Raw genomic sequence first — 18,688 nt, forward strand, 5'->3', positions numbered from 1 at the left:
ATCCATCATGCTATCAGTTTAGACCCTTTCCTGAACCTGGGTCGGTATCTATTTTGAGTGTGGGTACCAAGGTCTTTTTTAATGAGCTGGTATTATCATCCTTTTGGAATGTGCTTTCAACCTATGATCAGTACCAATTACTGTTCCACACCTGGGCCTATTACCAATTATTGTTGTACACTCTCAGCCCTGTTCATGCCAAGTTCTGTGAACAAGGGCCTGCCTCTTGCTCCCAGCTTAGCTTTGCTTTATATTAGCTAAATATTGTCCATTGTTAGCTAGGCTTCAGGCCTCAAACCAGGCCTGTACTACATGGACTTATGTTATAGGCCCTCATCTTTCTACAGTTATGATATCAGACACTATATAAATTGTGTCTTGTTGCAGGCAGTAATTAACTCTGAAATGAGAAGTCACTTTTAATAAATCTGAACCCTCTATTCATCTCAAATATAAGGATGTTAAGAGGCAGGTAATTTACTAATCGTGTAGTTGATACAATTTGTATCAACTACAGTAAACTTCCGATAATCCGGCACCTTTAGGACCCAGGGGGTGCCGGATTATCAGATATGCCGGACTATCAGAAGGGGGGGCTATGAGGGGTCTGGAGTGGGGTGGGAGGGGATGCCATCCCAGATCCCTCATAGTCCCCCCTTACGATAGTCAGGCTCTGCCCCAGGAGTCCCTGATTCAGCCGCTGCTGGTCAGTTTCAGCAGCAGCTGAATCGGGGATGCCTGCAATAGAGCAGCTGGGGTGCTCCCGGGTTGGTCCCACAGCGCCGAGGGGCGGCGCTACGGCACCAACCCAGCAGCACTCCAGCTGCTCTTGGGGACGCCTGGGACAGAGCAGCTGGGGTACTGCCCAGTTGGTCCCGTAGCACTGCCCCTCGGGGCTGCGGGACCAACCCGGCAGCACCCCAGCTGCTCTTGGGGACGCCTGGGGCAGAGCAGCTGGAGTGCTGCCGGGTTGGTCCCGCAGCGCCAAAGGACGGCGCTGCGGGACCAACCCGGCAGACCCCAGCTGCTCTGCCCCAGGGGTCCCCGATTCAGCCGCTGCTGAAACAGATCAGCAGCTGCTCTGCCCCGGGCTTCTTGGAATCAGCCGCTGATCTGTTTCAGCAGCGGCTGACTTGGGGACCTCTGGGGCAGAGCAGCTGTGGTCCTGCCGGGTTGGTTCTGCATCGCCGTCCTTTGGCGCTGCGGGACCAACCCGGCAGCACTCCAGCTGCTCTGCCCCAGGCGTCCCCAAGAGCAGCTGGGGTGCTGCCAGGTTGGTCCCGCAGCCCCAAGGGGTAGCGCTACCAGACCAACCCAGCAGCACCCCAGCTGCTCTGCTCCCGGCTTCCCCGATTCAGCTGCTGGTCAGTTTCAGCAGCAGCTGAATGGGGGAAGCCTGTCCGGCTGCCCCAGCACTTCTGGGTTCCTGATGGTGCCGGACCATCAGGAGTCCCGGAGCATTGGATGCCGGACTAATGGAGTTTTACTGTACATGATTAGTTGTCATGGCTCCTTCCCCACTCTGGCATGATAAATGCAGAAGTGGGGCCAGCAAGTGTACCCCAACGCCTTACCTACTAGGCTTTGGTATAAAACTTCCCCCAAAATCTTAAAAACCTAGATTTTGGGAATAAAACTTCCATTGCCACCACCCAAATATTAATAACGAGATTAGGGGAAAGATCATTTTGGAAATCTCACCCCTATTATAAAAATCAGGATACACAAGTAACCAATGCCAGGTTAATAAAAAGAAAGGAGAAAACTTTTATTATTACAACAATATTCCTGTTGCAAGCATAAGGATCAGATGGAAAGGTAACAAAATATACTCATGGAGGAATTACACCATGGGCCAGAACTTAGTTAAAAAGAAAAGCCAAACATCTCTTAAGCAGTGCCACATATCAGATCCCATACCCAACCCTTAAAACAATAAAGCCTAATGAAACTACCTAAACTTTACCCTACTTACAGAAAGTGAAGAATTGTGAGAGAGCAAGAGAGAGCGAGCAAGCTGCAGAAGACTCCCCAGAGACAGAGGGGGGAAAAAACCCAAATTCCTTTGTCCCAGTTTGAAAGTCCTACCTACATTCCTATTAACTACTCCACCTGGCTAGATGTAGTTAACCCCTTAATCCCCAGGTTGCTGGCTAACCCTTGTAATCATGACATTAGTCAGTAAGGTAAGGTACTCTGTCCCACTTCACACCAGTCCAGGAGTTATCCCCACTGCGACTCTGCAGTTTAAATGTAGTAGGAGCTGGGTGTGCAGGCAGCCTGATTCCTATTACATTTAAACTGTATAGCCACAGTGGGGTAGGACCTGGACTGGTGTGAGCTGGAACAAAGCTAGGACTGCTATGGCTCTGCATTTTAAATGTAGTAAACCTGAGCGGCTCTTACTGCATTTTAAATGCAGAGCCGCAGCGGTCCCGGGTTGGCGTGAGCCGGGACTGCTCAGTCCTGGCTCACACCGGGTCCAGCAGCTCCTGTTCACGGCAGCCGCAGACAGGGGCTACTTCATGGCAGCCACACCTATCCACGGGTGGGGGGGACATCTCCTCACTGGGACCCTGCGGACAGAAGCTGTTTTGCGGCAGCCTCCCCTCCCCCTGCTACTTCCTCTATTAAAGGCATCAGCTGGGTTGGGGGCAGGTGGTACTGCGGAGATGTGCTGGGGGGAACCGGCTTTTAAAGATGCTGATACAGAGGCAGCAAAAGAGGGGGAAGTTGAGTACTTGACTACTTGCTTACATCCCTGCTCAAGTATAGATGCCTTGTATCCCTGTGTACACACGTCATGTCAAATTTTAGTAGGAGTGATAACCCATTAGGCTTTTGTCTTTGTCACATTTCACAAGTTAAGCAGGACTGAGCTTGGAAAATACTTGTCTAAAAACAGTCCAAGAAAAACCAAGTTTCACAGGAAGTGATACTACTGATTCATTAGGTGGCATGCTTTCCCCAGAGTCGATATAGAATAAACACCCTGGCATGGTATTTGTATATCTAAGAGTACAGTACCCATGTATTTCAAAGTAAATAGAAAAGGCCTGACCATTTGTAGTCATTGACAATCCTGTGATTTTTCTGCAAGTCCGAGTTTCAGTCCTGTTATGTTAGCCAAATTCCAGTCTAAGTAATTAATTGTTTTTTGCCTACCTAAAACGATCCCTGCTGTTTTAATTGGGGGCTGGATTCATTTTCCTCATGTAGTGTTTACAGTGTTTTAATGGTGTACAGCATGTTCTATTCTTTAATGGTCCTAGAACTCCTGAAGATTTTACATAAATTTAGATTAATCAATGCTGTCTGCTTTCTCTTCAGGCACCAAGCAAATTTCTTTTAGCGACTAAAGAATTTTCTGATAATCTCTTAATGTCCCTCCAAATCAAACTCTAGTGGGTCTTAAAATCCAGTGGACTGCAAGCTCTGAAGTTACATGTCAATTGCAAATGAAGTGGTTCCAACCCAATATATTTTTATATCTTCAATTTTAAAGTCAGGTTTTATTAGTTGTATGAATTTATGGTGAAAGCTACTAATAAACCAAGCTAGTAGTAAAATTTTGTTGTTGTTTTTTCCTGGAATTTAGTAAGGTATCCTCTTTTTCTTCACTTGTAGGACACCAGATGCCTTAGTGCCTGCTTGGGGAGATGAAGTGAATGGAGAAGAAAGTTCTGATAGTGAATCTTCATTTAGTGACTAAAGAGACTGATTTCTGCCTTAGGGAACTTTTGATAAGTGCTATATGTCTGGAGCTTTTTACCATATAGCAGGAGAGTGGTAAATTATTCATAAAGTTCAAACCAAACCAAATAACTTTTTTGGTGCTAAGGTCCTCATGTTATCTTCCAGTAAATTTTAACAGACAACACATTCCACCCAAACTAAGATCTCAATCCATATTGCTCATAAAAATTATCACAACCTTAGATGGTCTTGTATATGATTTGTCCATCTTGCAGAAGTAAAAAATACTCTATGTATTAAACTGTCGTTTGTTGAACTCTAATAAAGACCTTGGTCTGATATTAGACTTGTAATTTAACATTTTGCTTATCTAAATTCATTCTTCCTATCCCATAGCTTGCAAGCTAGACTTTTCAAAATAGAATGACTTAAGTGAAACACCATATCATAAGAAACACTACAGTGCATTAGTCTGAAATTAAGTGATGCAGCAGAAAATACAGAAGATGGCTATTTTATAATGAACACGAGGAGTTCTTTATCACAAACTGATCTAAAAATCAGATTTTCAAAAAAGTATATCTGGCTTTGAAAGCGTAAACTGCTTTTCAGACTCTAATTTGTTATAAAGTTTGTTTAACTTCTATTTCTTAAAGCAAATCTATATCAATCCAGATCAGACTAGAATACAAGGCTACAAGACTCCAACAAGTTCTTTTGAAAATGGCATTGTGAAGCCTTTCACCATTTGTTCATTGTGGTTTAGGTCAGTAATGACCAAAGGTAGTAACCACATTCTGATAGCTGTCTGGCTTATTTGAAATGACATGGGATCTTAGTCTATCTTACAGTGGACAAGAAACCCTCTCATAATTGATATCCTTGTTGGTAGCTTCAGCAGAGAAACTAAGGATTCATTTTACAAAGATGGTAAACCGCCCTCTCATCTCTGCAGGTCATGTCTTTGAACTGCAGTTAAGCTACATTGTGGGGGTCAGTGTGAGGAAACCCAGTTTGTGTCTGATACAGCCATAAGTTTTATTAGAGGGTCCATTCCATCCTCCTGCCTTTAGCAGTGCTTCAGATAAAGGCTTTATTCTGGCAGGTCATCTGCTCATTCTGTAACTAAGACCACTCTTATATAAGCAAAATGGAAAGAGCAAAACTAGCCAGATCTACAATTAAATTAAATTAAACTGTGTCATAAGAGATGCAGGAAAAAATCACATCTTGAGCGCAACAGTTGAGCTGCCTTAAGCCTCAATATAGACATAGGGAGGTTGAAAGTATTCTTCCCAAAAAAGCCGTTCCATCGCTATAGAATCATCTACACTATGGGCATTACAGTGGCAAACCTGCAAGATTGTCTGTTCTTCTAGCTCCTGTTGTATGGGCATAGCCTCTCTCTCTTTAACCTCTATATTTAACCCATATGAAAACATATGTGCACTGAAGAATAACTAGTGAATATTAATATATGAAGTTTAAGTTAGCACTTTCTCAAATAACAAGTATTAAGATGTTAGCAATAAATAATTATTTCAAAATCTAAATGCATATTTTAATGTTTTCACATATATACTAAAACTGCTACTTCATGGAGTCTTGAAACTTGATTGAAGCGCATATATATATATATAATTAAAGTTGTTTTGTAAACAAGTTGTGACTGTTCATTACTTTGAGCTTACTATTTCACAGAATTTTCATAATCCTATTTAAAACAAGCTAACATTTTTACCTTTAATTTTCTCATTGGTAGTACGGTATAGTGACCAGCCTACACTGTTATGAAAAGCTAAATGTGGAACATATATAATCTGTGTTTTGCTAAAGGTAAATTACTGTATTTTTCTACATAACTTGATTCTGAATGTACTAAAGCAGTGATAGTTTTGCAGGGGGAACCAAGATATTTAAAAGAGGAGCAAATACACTTATCACTCCAAATTTAAGTATTTAAATAAGTGACCTAATTATAAAAATTGCTTCAGATCCAGTAGCTCCTATTGAAATTCCAATAGTGACCTGCATTCTTGATTTAAGTTGATGGTGGCTTATGGGTGCTCAGCTTTTTTGAAAGCCAAGTCCTGTCCTAGCCTCTGCCTCTTTTACTGTTGTAGACACATGCTAAATGAGTAAAGATGAGCTCCCATGAGGAGCAATCTCCTGTTAGGTCACGGAAGAGGAACTAGTTTGCAGAATCTTCTTAGATTCATAGTTACCAAGGCCAAGGGGAATGAACAGAATAGGCAATCATTAAGTGATCCATTCCCTGTCGCTCATTCCCAGCTTCTGGCAAACAGACTAGGGACACCATCCCTGCCCATCCTGTTTAATTGTCATGGATGGACCTATCCTCCAGAAACTTATCTAGTTCTTTTTTAAATCCTGCAATAGTCTTGTCCACAGCATCCTCTTGCATGGATTTCCACAGTGTGACTGTGTGTTGTGTGAAAACACAATTCCTTTTGTTTGTTTTTAAACTTGCTGCTTATTAATATAATTTGGTGACCCCCTCCCCCCCGTTTTCTTATGAGAAGGAATAAATAACACTTCCTTATTTATGTTCCCATACCACTCATGATTTTATAGCTCTCTATCCTGACCTTCCCTTAGTCATCTCTTTTTTCCAAGTAGAAAAGTCCCAGTTTTATTAATCTTTCCGCATATGGCAGCCTCTCCATACTCCTAATGATTTTGTTGCCTTTTTCTGAACCTTTTCCAATGCCAATACACTTTTTTTTTTAAATGGGATGACCACCTCTGCATGCACAATTCAAGTTACAGGGGTAACATGGACTTATGAGGAAAATGGTATTTTCTGTTGTCTTCTGTTCCTTTCTTAATGATTCCAAACATTTGGTTTGCCTTTTTTAAGTGCCACTGCTTAGTCAGTGAATATTTTCAGAGAACCATCCACAGTGATCATCCACATTGCTCAAGACACCTCTCTTGACCAATAACAGCTAATGTAGACCCCATCATTTCATATCTATTCCCTTGTATTTATCACCATTGAATTTCATTTGCCATTTCATTGTCCAGTCACCCAGTTTCACGAGATCCTGGTGTAGCTCTTCTCAGTCTGCTTGGGACATGAATAGTTTTGTCATCTGCAAATTTTGCCACCTTATTGTTTACCCCCTTTTCCATATCATTGTTGAATATGATCGGTCCCAGTAAAGATCCCTGAGGGACACTACTTGTTACTTCTCTCTCCATTCTGAATATTGACCATTTATTCTTAACCTTTGATTCCTGTCTTTTAACCAGTTACCAATCAATGAGAGGACCTTTCCTCTTCTCTGACAGCTTACTTTGCTTAAGAATCTTTGAGACCTTTCTGAAAATCTAAGTACACTATATTCACTGAATTCCCCTTGTCCTCATGCTTGTTGATCACTCAAAACAATTCTAGTAGATTGGTGACACACAATTTCCCTCTACAGAAACCATGTTAACTCCTCTGCAATGAATTATGTTCCTCTGTGTCTGTGTCTGACCATTTTTTTTTTCCTTTTACTATAGTTTCAACTGGATTTCCTGAGACTGAAATCAGGGTAACCAGCATGTAATTGCCAGGATCACCTCTGAAGCCCTTTTTAAATATGGGGGGGGGGGGGGAGGGCTGGCAGAACTAGGACTGGAAGTTGACTCATTCCCAACCCACTCTGTTCATTCATGGTTTAAGACTTGTCACAGAAACCAGTGGCGCTCAGCCTTTCCAGAATAGTGTATCCCTTTCAAGAGTCTGATTTCTCTTGTGTACCCCCCAGGTTTCACCTCACTTAAAAACTACTTGCTTACAAAATCAGACACAGACATGCTAAAGTATCACAGCACGCTATTACTGAAAAACCGTTACTTTCTCATTTTTACTATACAGCTAAAAATAAGTCAATTAGTACAATATTTATATTCTTACATTTCAGTGTATAGTATATAGAGTCATATAAACAAGTCATTTGTATGAAATTTTAGTTTGTACTGCCTTTACTTTATATCTAGACTTCAGTAAAATTAGGCAAATATCTAGATGTCTCCCTGGCCTGGAAGACAGCTATGGACCCCAGGGGGAGGTGTACCCCAGTTGAGAACCTCTGATGTAAGTCACTATTTAAAAATACTGCTGCAAACTTAAATTAAAATCTAAAATTAGACTATAAGCCTGGACACAAAGCACAATACCTTATTTAGTTTAAGGTTTCGTTCTTTTAACTTAGATTGGAAACAATTGAACATGGCAACATTTTCAGCCTCAGCAACTCCTACTCTCTTCTTGAGCAAGCTATGCCCACCTTCAGGCCATACTTTTTTAATGATGATGAGGTCATAAATATTAGAGATGGGTCCAAAGTAAAATCCTGCATCCAAACAATGTTTGAGGAAATGTGGGTCTTGTACCAAACATAATGACTAGTACATCTCTGGACAGAACTTAAAATCCATATCCAGATATCCTTAAACTTTGAGAAAATATGGATCTTTGCTGTTCTTCTGGTTTTTTCCATAACTGAGAGATGAACTGGTTGTAAGGTGTAGTACTCTCCATTTGAGACTGTGCTGTGTTCTTTAGCTTGATTGTCCTTTTTTCTTCTTGATTACATCTTTGGTGTATGTCTGTGGCGCCAGAAGCCATATTAAAATGGACTGTGATCTTCGAAGCAACTTCTTATTGGAGAAGTGCATGCTTATAAAATGTGAGGGGAAGAGAGTAAATGGAAAAATTGTGCCCAGAGAGTAAGAGATGGAGATCAAGTATTTCTGCACATGTGGATTAGTAGTTGGTCTTGTTTATCAAAATCTGGTCTAAATAAATAGTAACTCTTTTTAAATAAGAGTTTCTAGAGCAGCAGCTCAGTAGTAACAGTGGCTTTACCACATTGATACCTGAAATTTTGCAGCATGGAGAAACAGAGTATTGAATGATCTTGCCAACACACTGCTGCCAAGAGAGAGACAATATGGAATGTTTTATAAGACCTTTCATAAATGACAAATCTAGCAAAGGATACATTCTTCCTCTCTGCTTTCACATGAATGTGCTCTTTAATAGTTCATTTACTTCATTCTTCAACAATTTTATGCCTTATGCCCACCATAAGTCTTCCCAAATACTTAGTTAAGTTCTCAGACTACAGTCCCAAGTTTATCCTGGCTTTGAGGACCTATAGGAGTCTTTCCTTGATGTGGGAAACTAAACACACACACTGTTAATGTTTTAACCAGTTGTAGATTATGTATCGTTATGCTGTCCAAAATGAACATTTGGTCTTTGCTACATCTACTTTATCAATTTAACAAGAAAGGTCGTGTGGCAAGAGGGAGAGTGGAAGAACAGTGAAAAAGAGTGTCTGCTTTTCTCAGTTGCCGCACCCTTTGCTATTCGGTGCTGTGATTTAGTGACTGCCAGATGATGACATTGGAAGATTTTTCCAAGAACCCTTGAGCAGTGCTAGATTGTTTACCCAGACTAATGCTGACAAAAATCAGTAGCAAGAAATGAAGCTCAGTTCCCAGTCTTTACCAGCCATTATCTACATGTTCTTTTGATTAGACTGGTAATGGCTCATAATGCCATTGACCTACATTCAGTTTAGTTTAGAGAACAGATATTGTATATAAGAGGCTGGCATACCCACCAAAGTACTAATGTATTGTAAAGAGTATTTCCAACTAGCTGAATGCATTTAAAAATGCAATAAAAATTACTGACAAGTTGTGCTCACCTTCTTATTTGGCTTTAGCAATCTCATGACTATTCATTCTAAATTCCAGTCTTTTGTCCAGACCTACTAGAATTCTCACCCACGAGACATCAATGTTTGTTGATACAGCAACTTGCTTTAATTTAAAAAGAGCCAAATCTTTTTCATTTTAGCTCATTATCCTCCATTTATTTTCCTACTTCAAGATGTATTTTGTACGGTACTTTGGTATTTGCAGAAATTATTTAGTTAAATATACTTTTTATTGCAAGTCACTTTGCTGTGACAAACAGCACAGAGTTTGGTTTGTATGCAGAATCCAGTTTCTATTAGCCTTTAGATTGTAGCTTCAGCAGGGGCGAAAGGATAGCATAATTACTTTAGAAATTCAGTTGATAAAATCAGGGGCTTAGAGCTTGCTGTGGGTTACAGAAGAGCTTCTATTCTAAACCCCTCTTCACTCACCTAACTTCCCAATATATTCTCCTTTTTTAGTTCAATTTTTCTAAGCCCAAATAAATCCCTTTAGTAGTTTTTGAGTTAAGGGAGAGATGGAAAAAACTCTTTTCCATTTAAAAAAACATCCAACCATGCTTTTATTTTTGTTGCATAGAGTTATAGTGAAAACAGATGACATTTGAAACTTGGCACTGGAAAAATCTTCTCTCCATTCTCCACAGGCAGACAGACACTCCCTCTGCACACCTCTTTCCAACCGTGGCTTACTAAGGAATTTCCTCCCCTCTGATCCTCCAGGTAAATGGTCATAATTCCAGGTGTGGAATCCTTTATGCTAACAAGATGACCTGTTGTCAATGATCCCAAGTAACTCCCTTCAATGGGACCTCTTTCCCTGAAAACCTTCAAGCCTTTCTTTCGTAAAGTAGTAGAACAGGGTACATACATGCTTTTTTGGTTGTTTATATATATGATTTTTTCCCTAGTTTTTAATTTTATGATAACTGCAATGGAGCTTTGAACTTAGCTGGTGTAAAATGGTATAGCCATATTGCAATCAAAGATGCATAAAAGCAATCCACTATGGTTAACTGTTAGTCTTGGGCCATGGCAATTCCAATGTATATACAGCATTATTTAGCAGAAGACTGTATTTATGTGCATGTAACAAAGGTAGGGTGTGAAGGCTTAGTTCTGCTAAGGACATTAAATTAGCAGATGCTGACTCTACGTTCCATAAACTGCATTCTGTACAAAATGGCTATGAAACATTTATCAAAATGTGACATTTGCTTTGATAGTTGAAGTAAATTCTAAACAAATGTTAACCACATGTTTTTTACAGCAGAATAATTTTGCTTTGTTTGGTTTCATTTGTGCAACTTTGGTGACTTATTCAAGGCTTTGGAGCTACAGGATGTACTCTTTTCTGAAAAGCCAAAGTAGTAACAAAACTGAGCATGCAGCAGGAGAATGATTAAAGGTCTAGAGAACATGACCTACGAGGGAAGGATGAAGGAATTAGGTTTGTTTAGTTTAGAAAAGAGAAGATTGAGGGGGGACATGATAGCAGTTTTCAGGTATCTAAAAGGGTGTCATAAGGAGGAGGGAGAAAACTTGTTCATCTTGGCCTCTGGGGATAGAACAAGAAGCAATGGGCTTAAACTGCAGCAAGAGAGGTTTAGGTTGGACATTAAGAAAAAGTTCCTAACTGTCAGGGTAGTTAAACACTGGAATAAATTGCCCAGGGAGGTTGTGGAATCTCCATCTGTGGGACATTTAAGAGCAGATTAGATAAATGTCTATCAGGGATGGTCTAGACAGTATTTGGTCCTGCCATGAGGGCAGGGGACTGGACTCGATGACCTCTAGAGGTCCAGTCCTAGTATTCTATGATTTGCTTTTAATCATATTAGCTGGTGGTTTAATTTTTGGTTACTAAAAACAATTCTTCTGTCTTAAGTGCATCCAAATTCAGATTTACTATTGAGGGTACATTATGTTAGTGACATATGTTACTTTTCCATTGATCCTTAGTAACTACCTTGCACAATACTGAATGCTCTCATTGAAATCAATGAGGATTGAGGATATTCAGCATCTGAGCCTTCTTTCAGCAAAAGACTGAAGAGCATGTGCTAGGATTTAAGTGTGCTCTTTAAGTTAAATATGTGATTAAGTGCATCCTCACAGGATTGGGACCCAAATGAGATGCTTCTTGAAAATAGTTTTAATTGTTCAATATCTTCATCAATGATGTAGATATTGGGATAGAGAGTACGCTTATTAAGTTTGCAGATGATACCAAACAGGGTGGGGTTGCAACTTCTTTGGAGGATAGGGACATAATTCAAAATGACCTTAGCAAGTTGGAGAAATGGTCAGAGGTAAACAGGATGAAGTTTAATAAAGAGAAATGCAAAGTGCTTCACTTAGGAAGGAACAATCAGTTCCATACATACAAGATGGGAAGCGACTGTCTAGGAAGGAGCATGTCGGAAAGGGATCTAGGGTTCATAGTGGACCACAAGTTGAATATGAGTCAACAGTGTGATGCTGTTGCAAAAAAAGCAAATATGATTCTAGGTTGTATCAACAGGTGTGTTGTAAGCAAAACTCGTGAAGTCATTCTGCCGCTCTACTCTGCACTAGTTAGGCCTCAGCTGGAGTACTGTGTCCAGTTCTGGGCGCCACATTTCAAGAAAGATGTGGAAAAATTGGAAAGGGTACAGAGAAGAGCGACAAGAATGATTAAAGGTCTAGAGAACATGACCTATGAAGCCAGGCTTCATGAACTGGGCTTGTTTAGTTTGGAAAAAAGATTAAGGGGGGACATGATAGCGGTTTTCAAATATCTAAAAGGGTTTCACAAGGAGGAAGGAGAAAATTTGTTCCTCTTGGTTTCTGAGGACAGGACAAGGAGTAATGGGCTTAAATTTGCAGCAAGGGAGGTTTAGATTGGACATTAGGAAAAAATTCCTAACTGTCAGGGTGGTCAAATATTGGAATAAATTGCCAAGGGAGGTGGTGGAATCTCCCTCTCTGGAGATGTTTAAGAACAGGTTAGATAGACATCTGTCAGGGATGGTGTAGACAGAGCTTGGTCCTGCCTTGAGGGCGGGGGGCTGGACTCGATGACATCTCGAGGTCCCTTCCAGTCCTATGATTCTATGATATTATGCAGTTATAATGAAATTAATATTTTGTTCTAATAGAATTTGTAAATGAAGTGTTATAGTCATCTGATCTCAGTAGAATAAAAAAATTTAAAATATCATCTTATTTATGATCTGTTCAATAAAATGAAGCTAGATTCAAACTATGATGGGCACACTGGCCCTGTAACAATAGAGCTTGCCAGGAGACTCGGTTCCAAGGAGCTGGAATGAACAAAAGCTCAGGATGGAAATGTCCTGGTAGTGGAAGAGAAGAAATGGTCTCAAGGAATTAGAAGCTGGATTGTTGGGGAAACTCCAGGACACACTTTCTTGAAAGGCTAGGAAACAGAGCCTTGTAGTCAGTATAGGATGGGGCAGGACTCCCCTCTCTTCCAGCCAGTGAGAATGAGCTTCTGTGGAGAAGGGCAATATGATAGAGTACCTTCTCTCTCAAAACAGGAGTGGTTCAGACTTTGGCCGACAGGCTTGTTGGAGAGAGAGGGAAGAGATAACAAATGAAACTGAAACCAGTCTAGACAAAGAGGATAGAGAAAGCATTGAGGGAAGACTGGGTGCAAACAAGGAAAAAGAAAAGGATAGGTTCTCTGAAAGGAATCACAAAGTAGTTGACTTAAGAATCCCCTTCAGCAAACTGAAATTTAAATAGTCTAGCTCAGTTTTGATTAGGTATGTCTAGACTGCAGGCTTCTTTCGGAAGGCACTTTTTTGGAAGAGATCTTCCTAAAAAACTTCTTCCGAAAGAGAGCGTCCACACTGCAAAAGTGCATCGAAAAAGCGATCTGTTTTTTTGAAAGAGTGTGTCCAGACTGAATGGACGCTCTCTCGCATGTAAGCTGTGATTGCTATGGATGGAATGGCCACGAGGGCACTTGTGCTTTTTTCTCTTTCCTCTTCTTCCAAAAGAACTCCCTCTTGCTCATCCACACGTGCCTTTTTACAAAAGAGTTCTTTTGCAAAAAGGCATCTTTCTCATAGAATGAGGATTACCAATGCCGGAAAACCACCTCTGTTCTTTTTATTTTCTTGTGGAAGAATGCGATTGCAGTGTGGACATTCTTCAAGTTTTGTTGGAAAAACAGCTGTTTTTCCGACAAAACTCTGAAGTGTAGACATACCCCCTAAAGAAGGAATGGCAAGAACTGTGGGCAAATGTAACGAAGGGGCAAATATTCTGGGAAGCATGCCCAACAGTTGAAAATGTTCATAGGATCCAAGTTAAGAACATAAGAATGGCCATATTGGGTCAGACCAAAGGTCCATCTAGCCCAGTATCCTGTCTGCCGACAGTGGCCCAATGCCAGGTGTCCCGGGGGGGAATCGAAGACAATGATCAAGCAATTTGTCTCCTGCCATCCTTCTCCAGCCTTTGAAAAATAGAGGCCGGGGCACCATTCCTTACCCCCTGACTAATAGCCTTTTATGGCCTTAACCTCCATGAATTTATCTAGCTCTTTTTTAAACTCTGTTATAGTCCTAGCCTTCACAGTGTCCTCTGGCAAGGAGTTCCACAGGTTGACTGTGAGCTCAGTGAAGAAGAACGCTCTTTTATTAGTTTTAAACCTGCTACCCATTAATTTCATTTGGTGTCCTCTAGTTCTTATATTATGGGAACTAATAAATAACTTTTCCTTATCGGCCCCCTCCACACCACTCATGTTTTTATATATCTCTATCATATCCCCCCTCAGTCTCCTCTTTTCTAAACTGAAAAGTCCCAGTCTCTTTAGCCTCTTCTCATATGGGACCCGTTCCAAACCCCTGATCATTTTAGTTGCTCTTTTCTAAACCTTTTCTAATGCCAAAATATCTTTTGAGGTGAGGAGACCACATCCGTACACAGTATTCAAGATGTGGGCGTACTATAGTTTTATAATAGGGGCAGTAAGATATTCTTTCTTATTTTCTATCCCTTTTTTAATAATTCCTAGCATCCTATTTGCTTTTTTGACTGCCTCTTCACACTGCGTGGACGTTTTCAGAGAACTATCCATGATGACTCCAAGAGCTCTTTCCTGATTAGTTGTAGCTAAATTAGCCCCCATCGTATTGTATGTATAGTTGGGGCTATTTTTTCCAATATGCATTACTTTACACTTATCCACATTAAATTTCATTTGACATTTTGTTGCCCAATCACTCAGTTTGGTAAGATCTTTTGGAAGTTCTTCAGTCTCCTTTGGTCTTGACTATCTTGAACAGTTTAGTATCGTCCGCAAATTTTGCCACCTCACTGCTTACCCCTTTTTTAGACTGTTTCTGTAGATCGTTCCTGGGAATAAGGGTGAAGTGGCTCTATTTAGTATTCAAGCAGTGTGTTGTGGATTAAATACTAGTTTCTTTCTAATTAAAAAGCATGAGGGTTGATTGTGAAAGGTCCAGGAGATGATAAATCATATCTGTTGTAATTGTAAAGACCGTATCTCTGAAAGGAGATGTTTTTATATAGAAAACTTAAAGGCCTTAAAGTAACCATTTTCCTTGCTATATCTATCAAGAAAAGAGGGGCCAATAAAAATAGCTGTGTTGCAGCAATATGCTAGAGTCTAAGGGCATGTCTTCACTATGAGCTGGATTGGCAAGGCAGTGATCGATCCATCAGGGGTTGACATATTGCATTGGTATAGACATAATAAATGGATTGTGCTCCCATCACCTCCAGTACTTCTCACTTGTCTGTGGCCCCCGACTGATTTTTCTGTGGGTCAGCAAGCCCCTGACCCAAAAAAAGTTCCCCACCCCTGCATTAGGGCATATGTTGCAGACTAGCTAATAAGGAAAAGCCACATATTTTAAAAAAGCTGTGAAGAAGAGATAAAAGGAATGGTCTTGCTACATTTTAGTGCTTTAGGATGGACAAAGAAGTTTTGAGAACTATTTTTATTTAATATCTGTTTTTACAATAGAAGCATAAGCACAACCTCTTTAAAACATCCTGAGACAGAGGAAATGCGGGTTGTTCCGGGGGAGGGGAGTCGAGAGAGGGAGAACACAGGGATATATATGTCTGTAGCAGGCATGAAAGTAACTTAAATTTCTTACAGGTACTGTCATATTGCAACCTGGGTCCTTGACAGCTCTTTAAATAGCTCCCTCCTGGCTTTTGCTTTTTGCCGGAGCTGCGCACTGGGGCAGGCCCTTGGGTCCTAAAGCAGCCAAAAGCCAGCCTAAAGACCAGGAAGGACAGAGCAGCTGACGAGGGACATCCTAAGACAGGAACCAACAGGAGCACTGTGCCAGGAATGTATCCCCTGGGAAGGACAAACTGGAGCCGGACTCAAATCAGTCATCCAGAATGGTATGGGACTGTGAGTACAGGGACTTGTGACCTTCAGTTGGAAATAAGAAGGGAGGCAGTAGCTAGACAGGTGGGGAGGTTGTCGTTCTCTGCAATTTTGTGAAGAATTGCAAAAGGGCACTAGAGAGACTGCTTAATTTGTGACCAGGCTTTCCAGGGCTGCCCCCCGGCACCTTTCAGCTTGGCAGTTCATAGCGCTGGCACCTCTCGGGTTGCCATCTCAGTTATGAAAGTTTTTAAAAAAAAAAATGAACTCCAACATCTTTCATTGCAAATTAAACTGTAGCCAGAGGGATTTGTTGGGGAAAGTTTATTGCCTCCAAAGACACCCAGAGCTCATTGCCAAAATGGAACTCTGTCCTGCATTCGTGAATTCTGAGTCTAGACATTACCAACAAAATATCAGAGAGCTCCTTAACCCTTTAGCCTCTGGAGCACAAAGCTTGTGCCAGTTTTGATGCTAGTTTCTATGGTTAGATGAATGAATGAATTCAACTGACCACCTCTTACGAGAGACACCTGCTTTGGGTTTGAAGTTTGAAGAGATTAATGCAATGCCACATGCCTTCTGAGTCTGTTATGAACCAAGTAGTCCCGAGGGACGTAATGGGCTAGCATGGAGCTCATAGCATCATTCATTCATGTCTCTGTGGTGCTTACAAAGCTATACCCATTGTATGGTTCAATTGAATCAGAAAGGGGCCATATTTAACTATTTTGTTGTATAGAAGTATCCAGACACCCTTCAGGATTAGGGCACATGTATGCGACCAATCAAAAGGTAGTCAAGGCCTTAGATATTAGTGTAATGTCTCCATCCTATAAAACAGATGTGCTTTGCTTCAATATCATAAATGTTTAAAGAATAGACAAGACATGCAAGTGGGAGTAAGGAAGATAAGGAGTTGAAAGGAGGGTAGCCATTTGAGGAACATGGAGCTACACAGACTAACTACAAGAACGAACAATTCATAGGCTTTAAGTAGCTAAATATGCATTAGATGTTAATGGTGCCAGTGATCTTTGCTACCTGCCTGTGTCTTTATTTTTAGTTTCCTAAAGCTGTTTTGTATTGGTGTCATAGAAGTGAATCTTACTCACTGATACTTCATGAGGGGATCTTCATTTGCAGCTTGTTCTGACTCCTTTGAAGTCAATGGTATTGGCTAGCACAGAGCAAAAAAACTATATTTACCAACTAGCCGGGTTTTGAGATCTTGTCTTATTATTGACACAACTTTTTAAACACTCTGTCTTCCATTCTTTCTTCATAATGAACAAGTAATCAATTTTAACGAAGTGACTGTTTTCAAAGTACATGATTTTTTTTTTGGTTCTTTATCCCCTCTCACAGCTATTACATTATCATCCATAAGGAACTCATTAATTTGGAATAGACTTTAAAGCTACAAGCTCTCTTTTCAGAATCCATCTACTGATTTAGGAATGTTTTAGGGATATGTGCCAATTCAATAATCAAAATAATTTTGGTATTGGGAATCAAACCACAGCCTCTGAAGATCAAAGGAATTTACTACTTGTTCCAGTGTATTAAATAATAGCATCAGCTTTTTGTATAAAGAGGAGCCTGGTTAAGACTTGATGTAATGACACACTAACTAATTTTGCTCCTAAAACAATACTTGTTCTTTGAGCCCTTTAAAGTTAACACAAGCAGTTTCTCACTTCATAACTTTCCTTTCCATGACCTTGTTTTGGAATACAATACAAGCAGATGGCCTACTTAACAGAAGGGACCCATCATATTCTGCCAATTTCCAACTCCATTAAGTACTTGCGGAGGATTCAAAAACTTTTCAGCCTATGGGAACGAATCTTCTCTTTGTGTGGAAGCACAGATGTGTTAGCAGCTACGCAATCTGCATTTAAAAAAAAAAGCCAACATAAGACACCTGGGTGTTATTTGAGTCATTGTGGTTTCAAATAGAGACAGAGATCACACATTTTTGCACGTATCCAAACAGTGTGCTAAATCTAGCATTCAGTAGCAGAGACCTCACGATGTGTTTTACAGTATCCTTCACAGAAAAGGGACTATATAAGCATTAAACTGAACAATGATTAAGAATTAAACTCAGCAGCAAACATTAAATGGTGACAAGGACTGAATATTGCAAACAGTAAAAACGCATCCTAACTCAAGGAGGTTATTCACAGGAAATTCTAGTTCCCATCACTAAAAGATTATAATTAGGACAAATGGAAGTAACCAGCTAGTTCCGAAACAGCAAGAGCATAAGAGAAGAGCAGATCAATCTATTTTATTTAAGGATCTTGGTTTTTCAGTTTAAATAAAAACCATTGAATAAAATGTCACTAATTGCAACATTATTTTTGTTCAAAAATAGTTTTAAAAACAAAACAAAAAATCATACTGGAAAAAGTGACCAAAAAATGGCACGGCTCATTTAAAGGAATTTTCATTGGAATTTTTGTTCACAACATCTGCTATAAATCGCAACCTGTGTCACTTCCTATTTATCTTCCCTGCAGGTCATCTGTAGTTGAGAATAGCAGCAGCAAGAGTGAGCTTTGTATGTGTTTGAAAGCAGGTAGCAAATAGTATGAGAGATTGGAAACGGTTTTTCTGTTTATATTTTCATTTAAAAAGTCATTACCTACACTCCAAAAATATTTAAACTAGATAATGAAAACTTTTTCAAAGTGTGTTTAAGTTATTTTTAGTATTTTTTTAATGCGAATTCTATAAAGTGCTTTTTTTCTTCATCTCTATAAACTGTTATAACTCACTATCACTCACTATGTTTTAACAAAAAAGGGCTATAGTCAATTTGGTTTCCAACAACATTGTCTTCTAGTTTTCAAAC

At 40.1% G+C, this 18,688-nt stretch overlaps 2 protein-coding genes across 7 annotated transcripts in view; one reads left to right on the top strand and one right to left on the bottom strand.

The window, feature by feature from the left end:
- The window catches only part of WASHC3 (WASH complex subunit 3), a 39,264-nt gene extending 33,906 nt beyond the window's left edge, over window positions 1-5,358 (top strand). For all 5 annotated transcript variants that reach the window (XM_075939163.1, XM_075939158.1, XM_075939144.1 and 2 more), the window contains exon 7: window positions 3,628-5,358. In XM_075939163.1, coding sequence (XP_075795278.1) covers window positions 3,628-3,712 — 85 coding nt within the window. In that variant the 3' untranslated portion in view covers window positions 3,713-5,358. The remainder of the gene's footprint in view (window positions 1-3,627) is intronic.
- Window positions 5,359-5,367: 9 nt separating this feature from the next.
- The window catches only part of DRAM1 (DNA damage regulated autophagy modulator 1), a 65,796-nt gene continuing 52,475 nt past the window's right edge, over window positions 5,368-18,688 (bottom strand). For both annotated transcript variants that reach the window (XM_006138037.4, XM_025178941.2), the window contains one exon: window positions 5,368-17,719. In XM_006138037.4, coding sequence (XP_006138099.1) covers window positions 17,711-17,719 — 9 coding nt within the window. In that variant the 3' untranslated portion in view covers window positions 5,368-17,710. The remainder of the gene's footprint in view (window positions 17,720-18,688) is intronic.

Source organism: Pelodiscus sinensis, chromosome 1 (genome assembly GCF_049634645.1).
Source record: "Pelodiscus sinensis isolate JC-2024 chromosome 1, ASM4963464v1, whole genome shotgun sequence".
Lineage (NCBI taxonomy): Eukaryota > Metazoa > Chordata > Testudines > Trionychidae > Pelodiscus > Pelodiscus sinensis.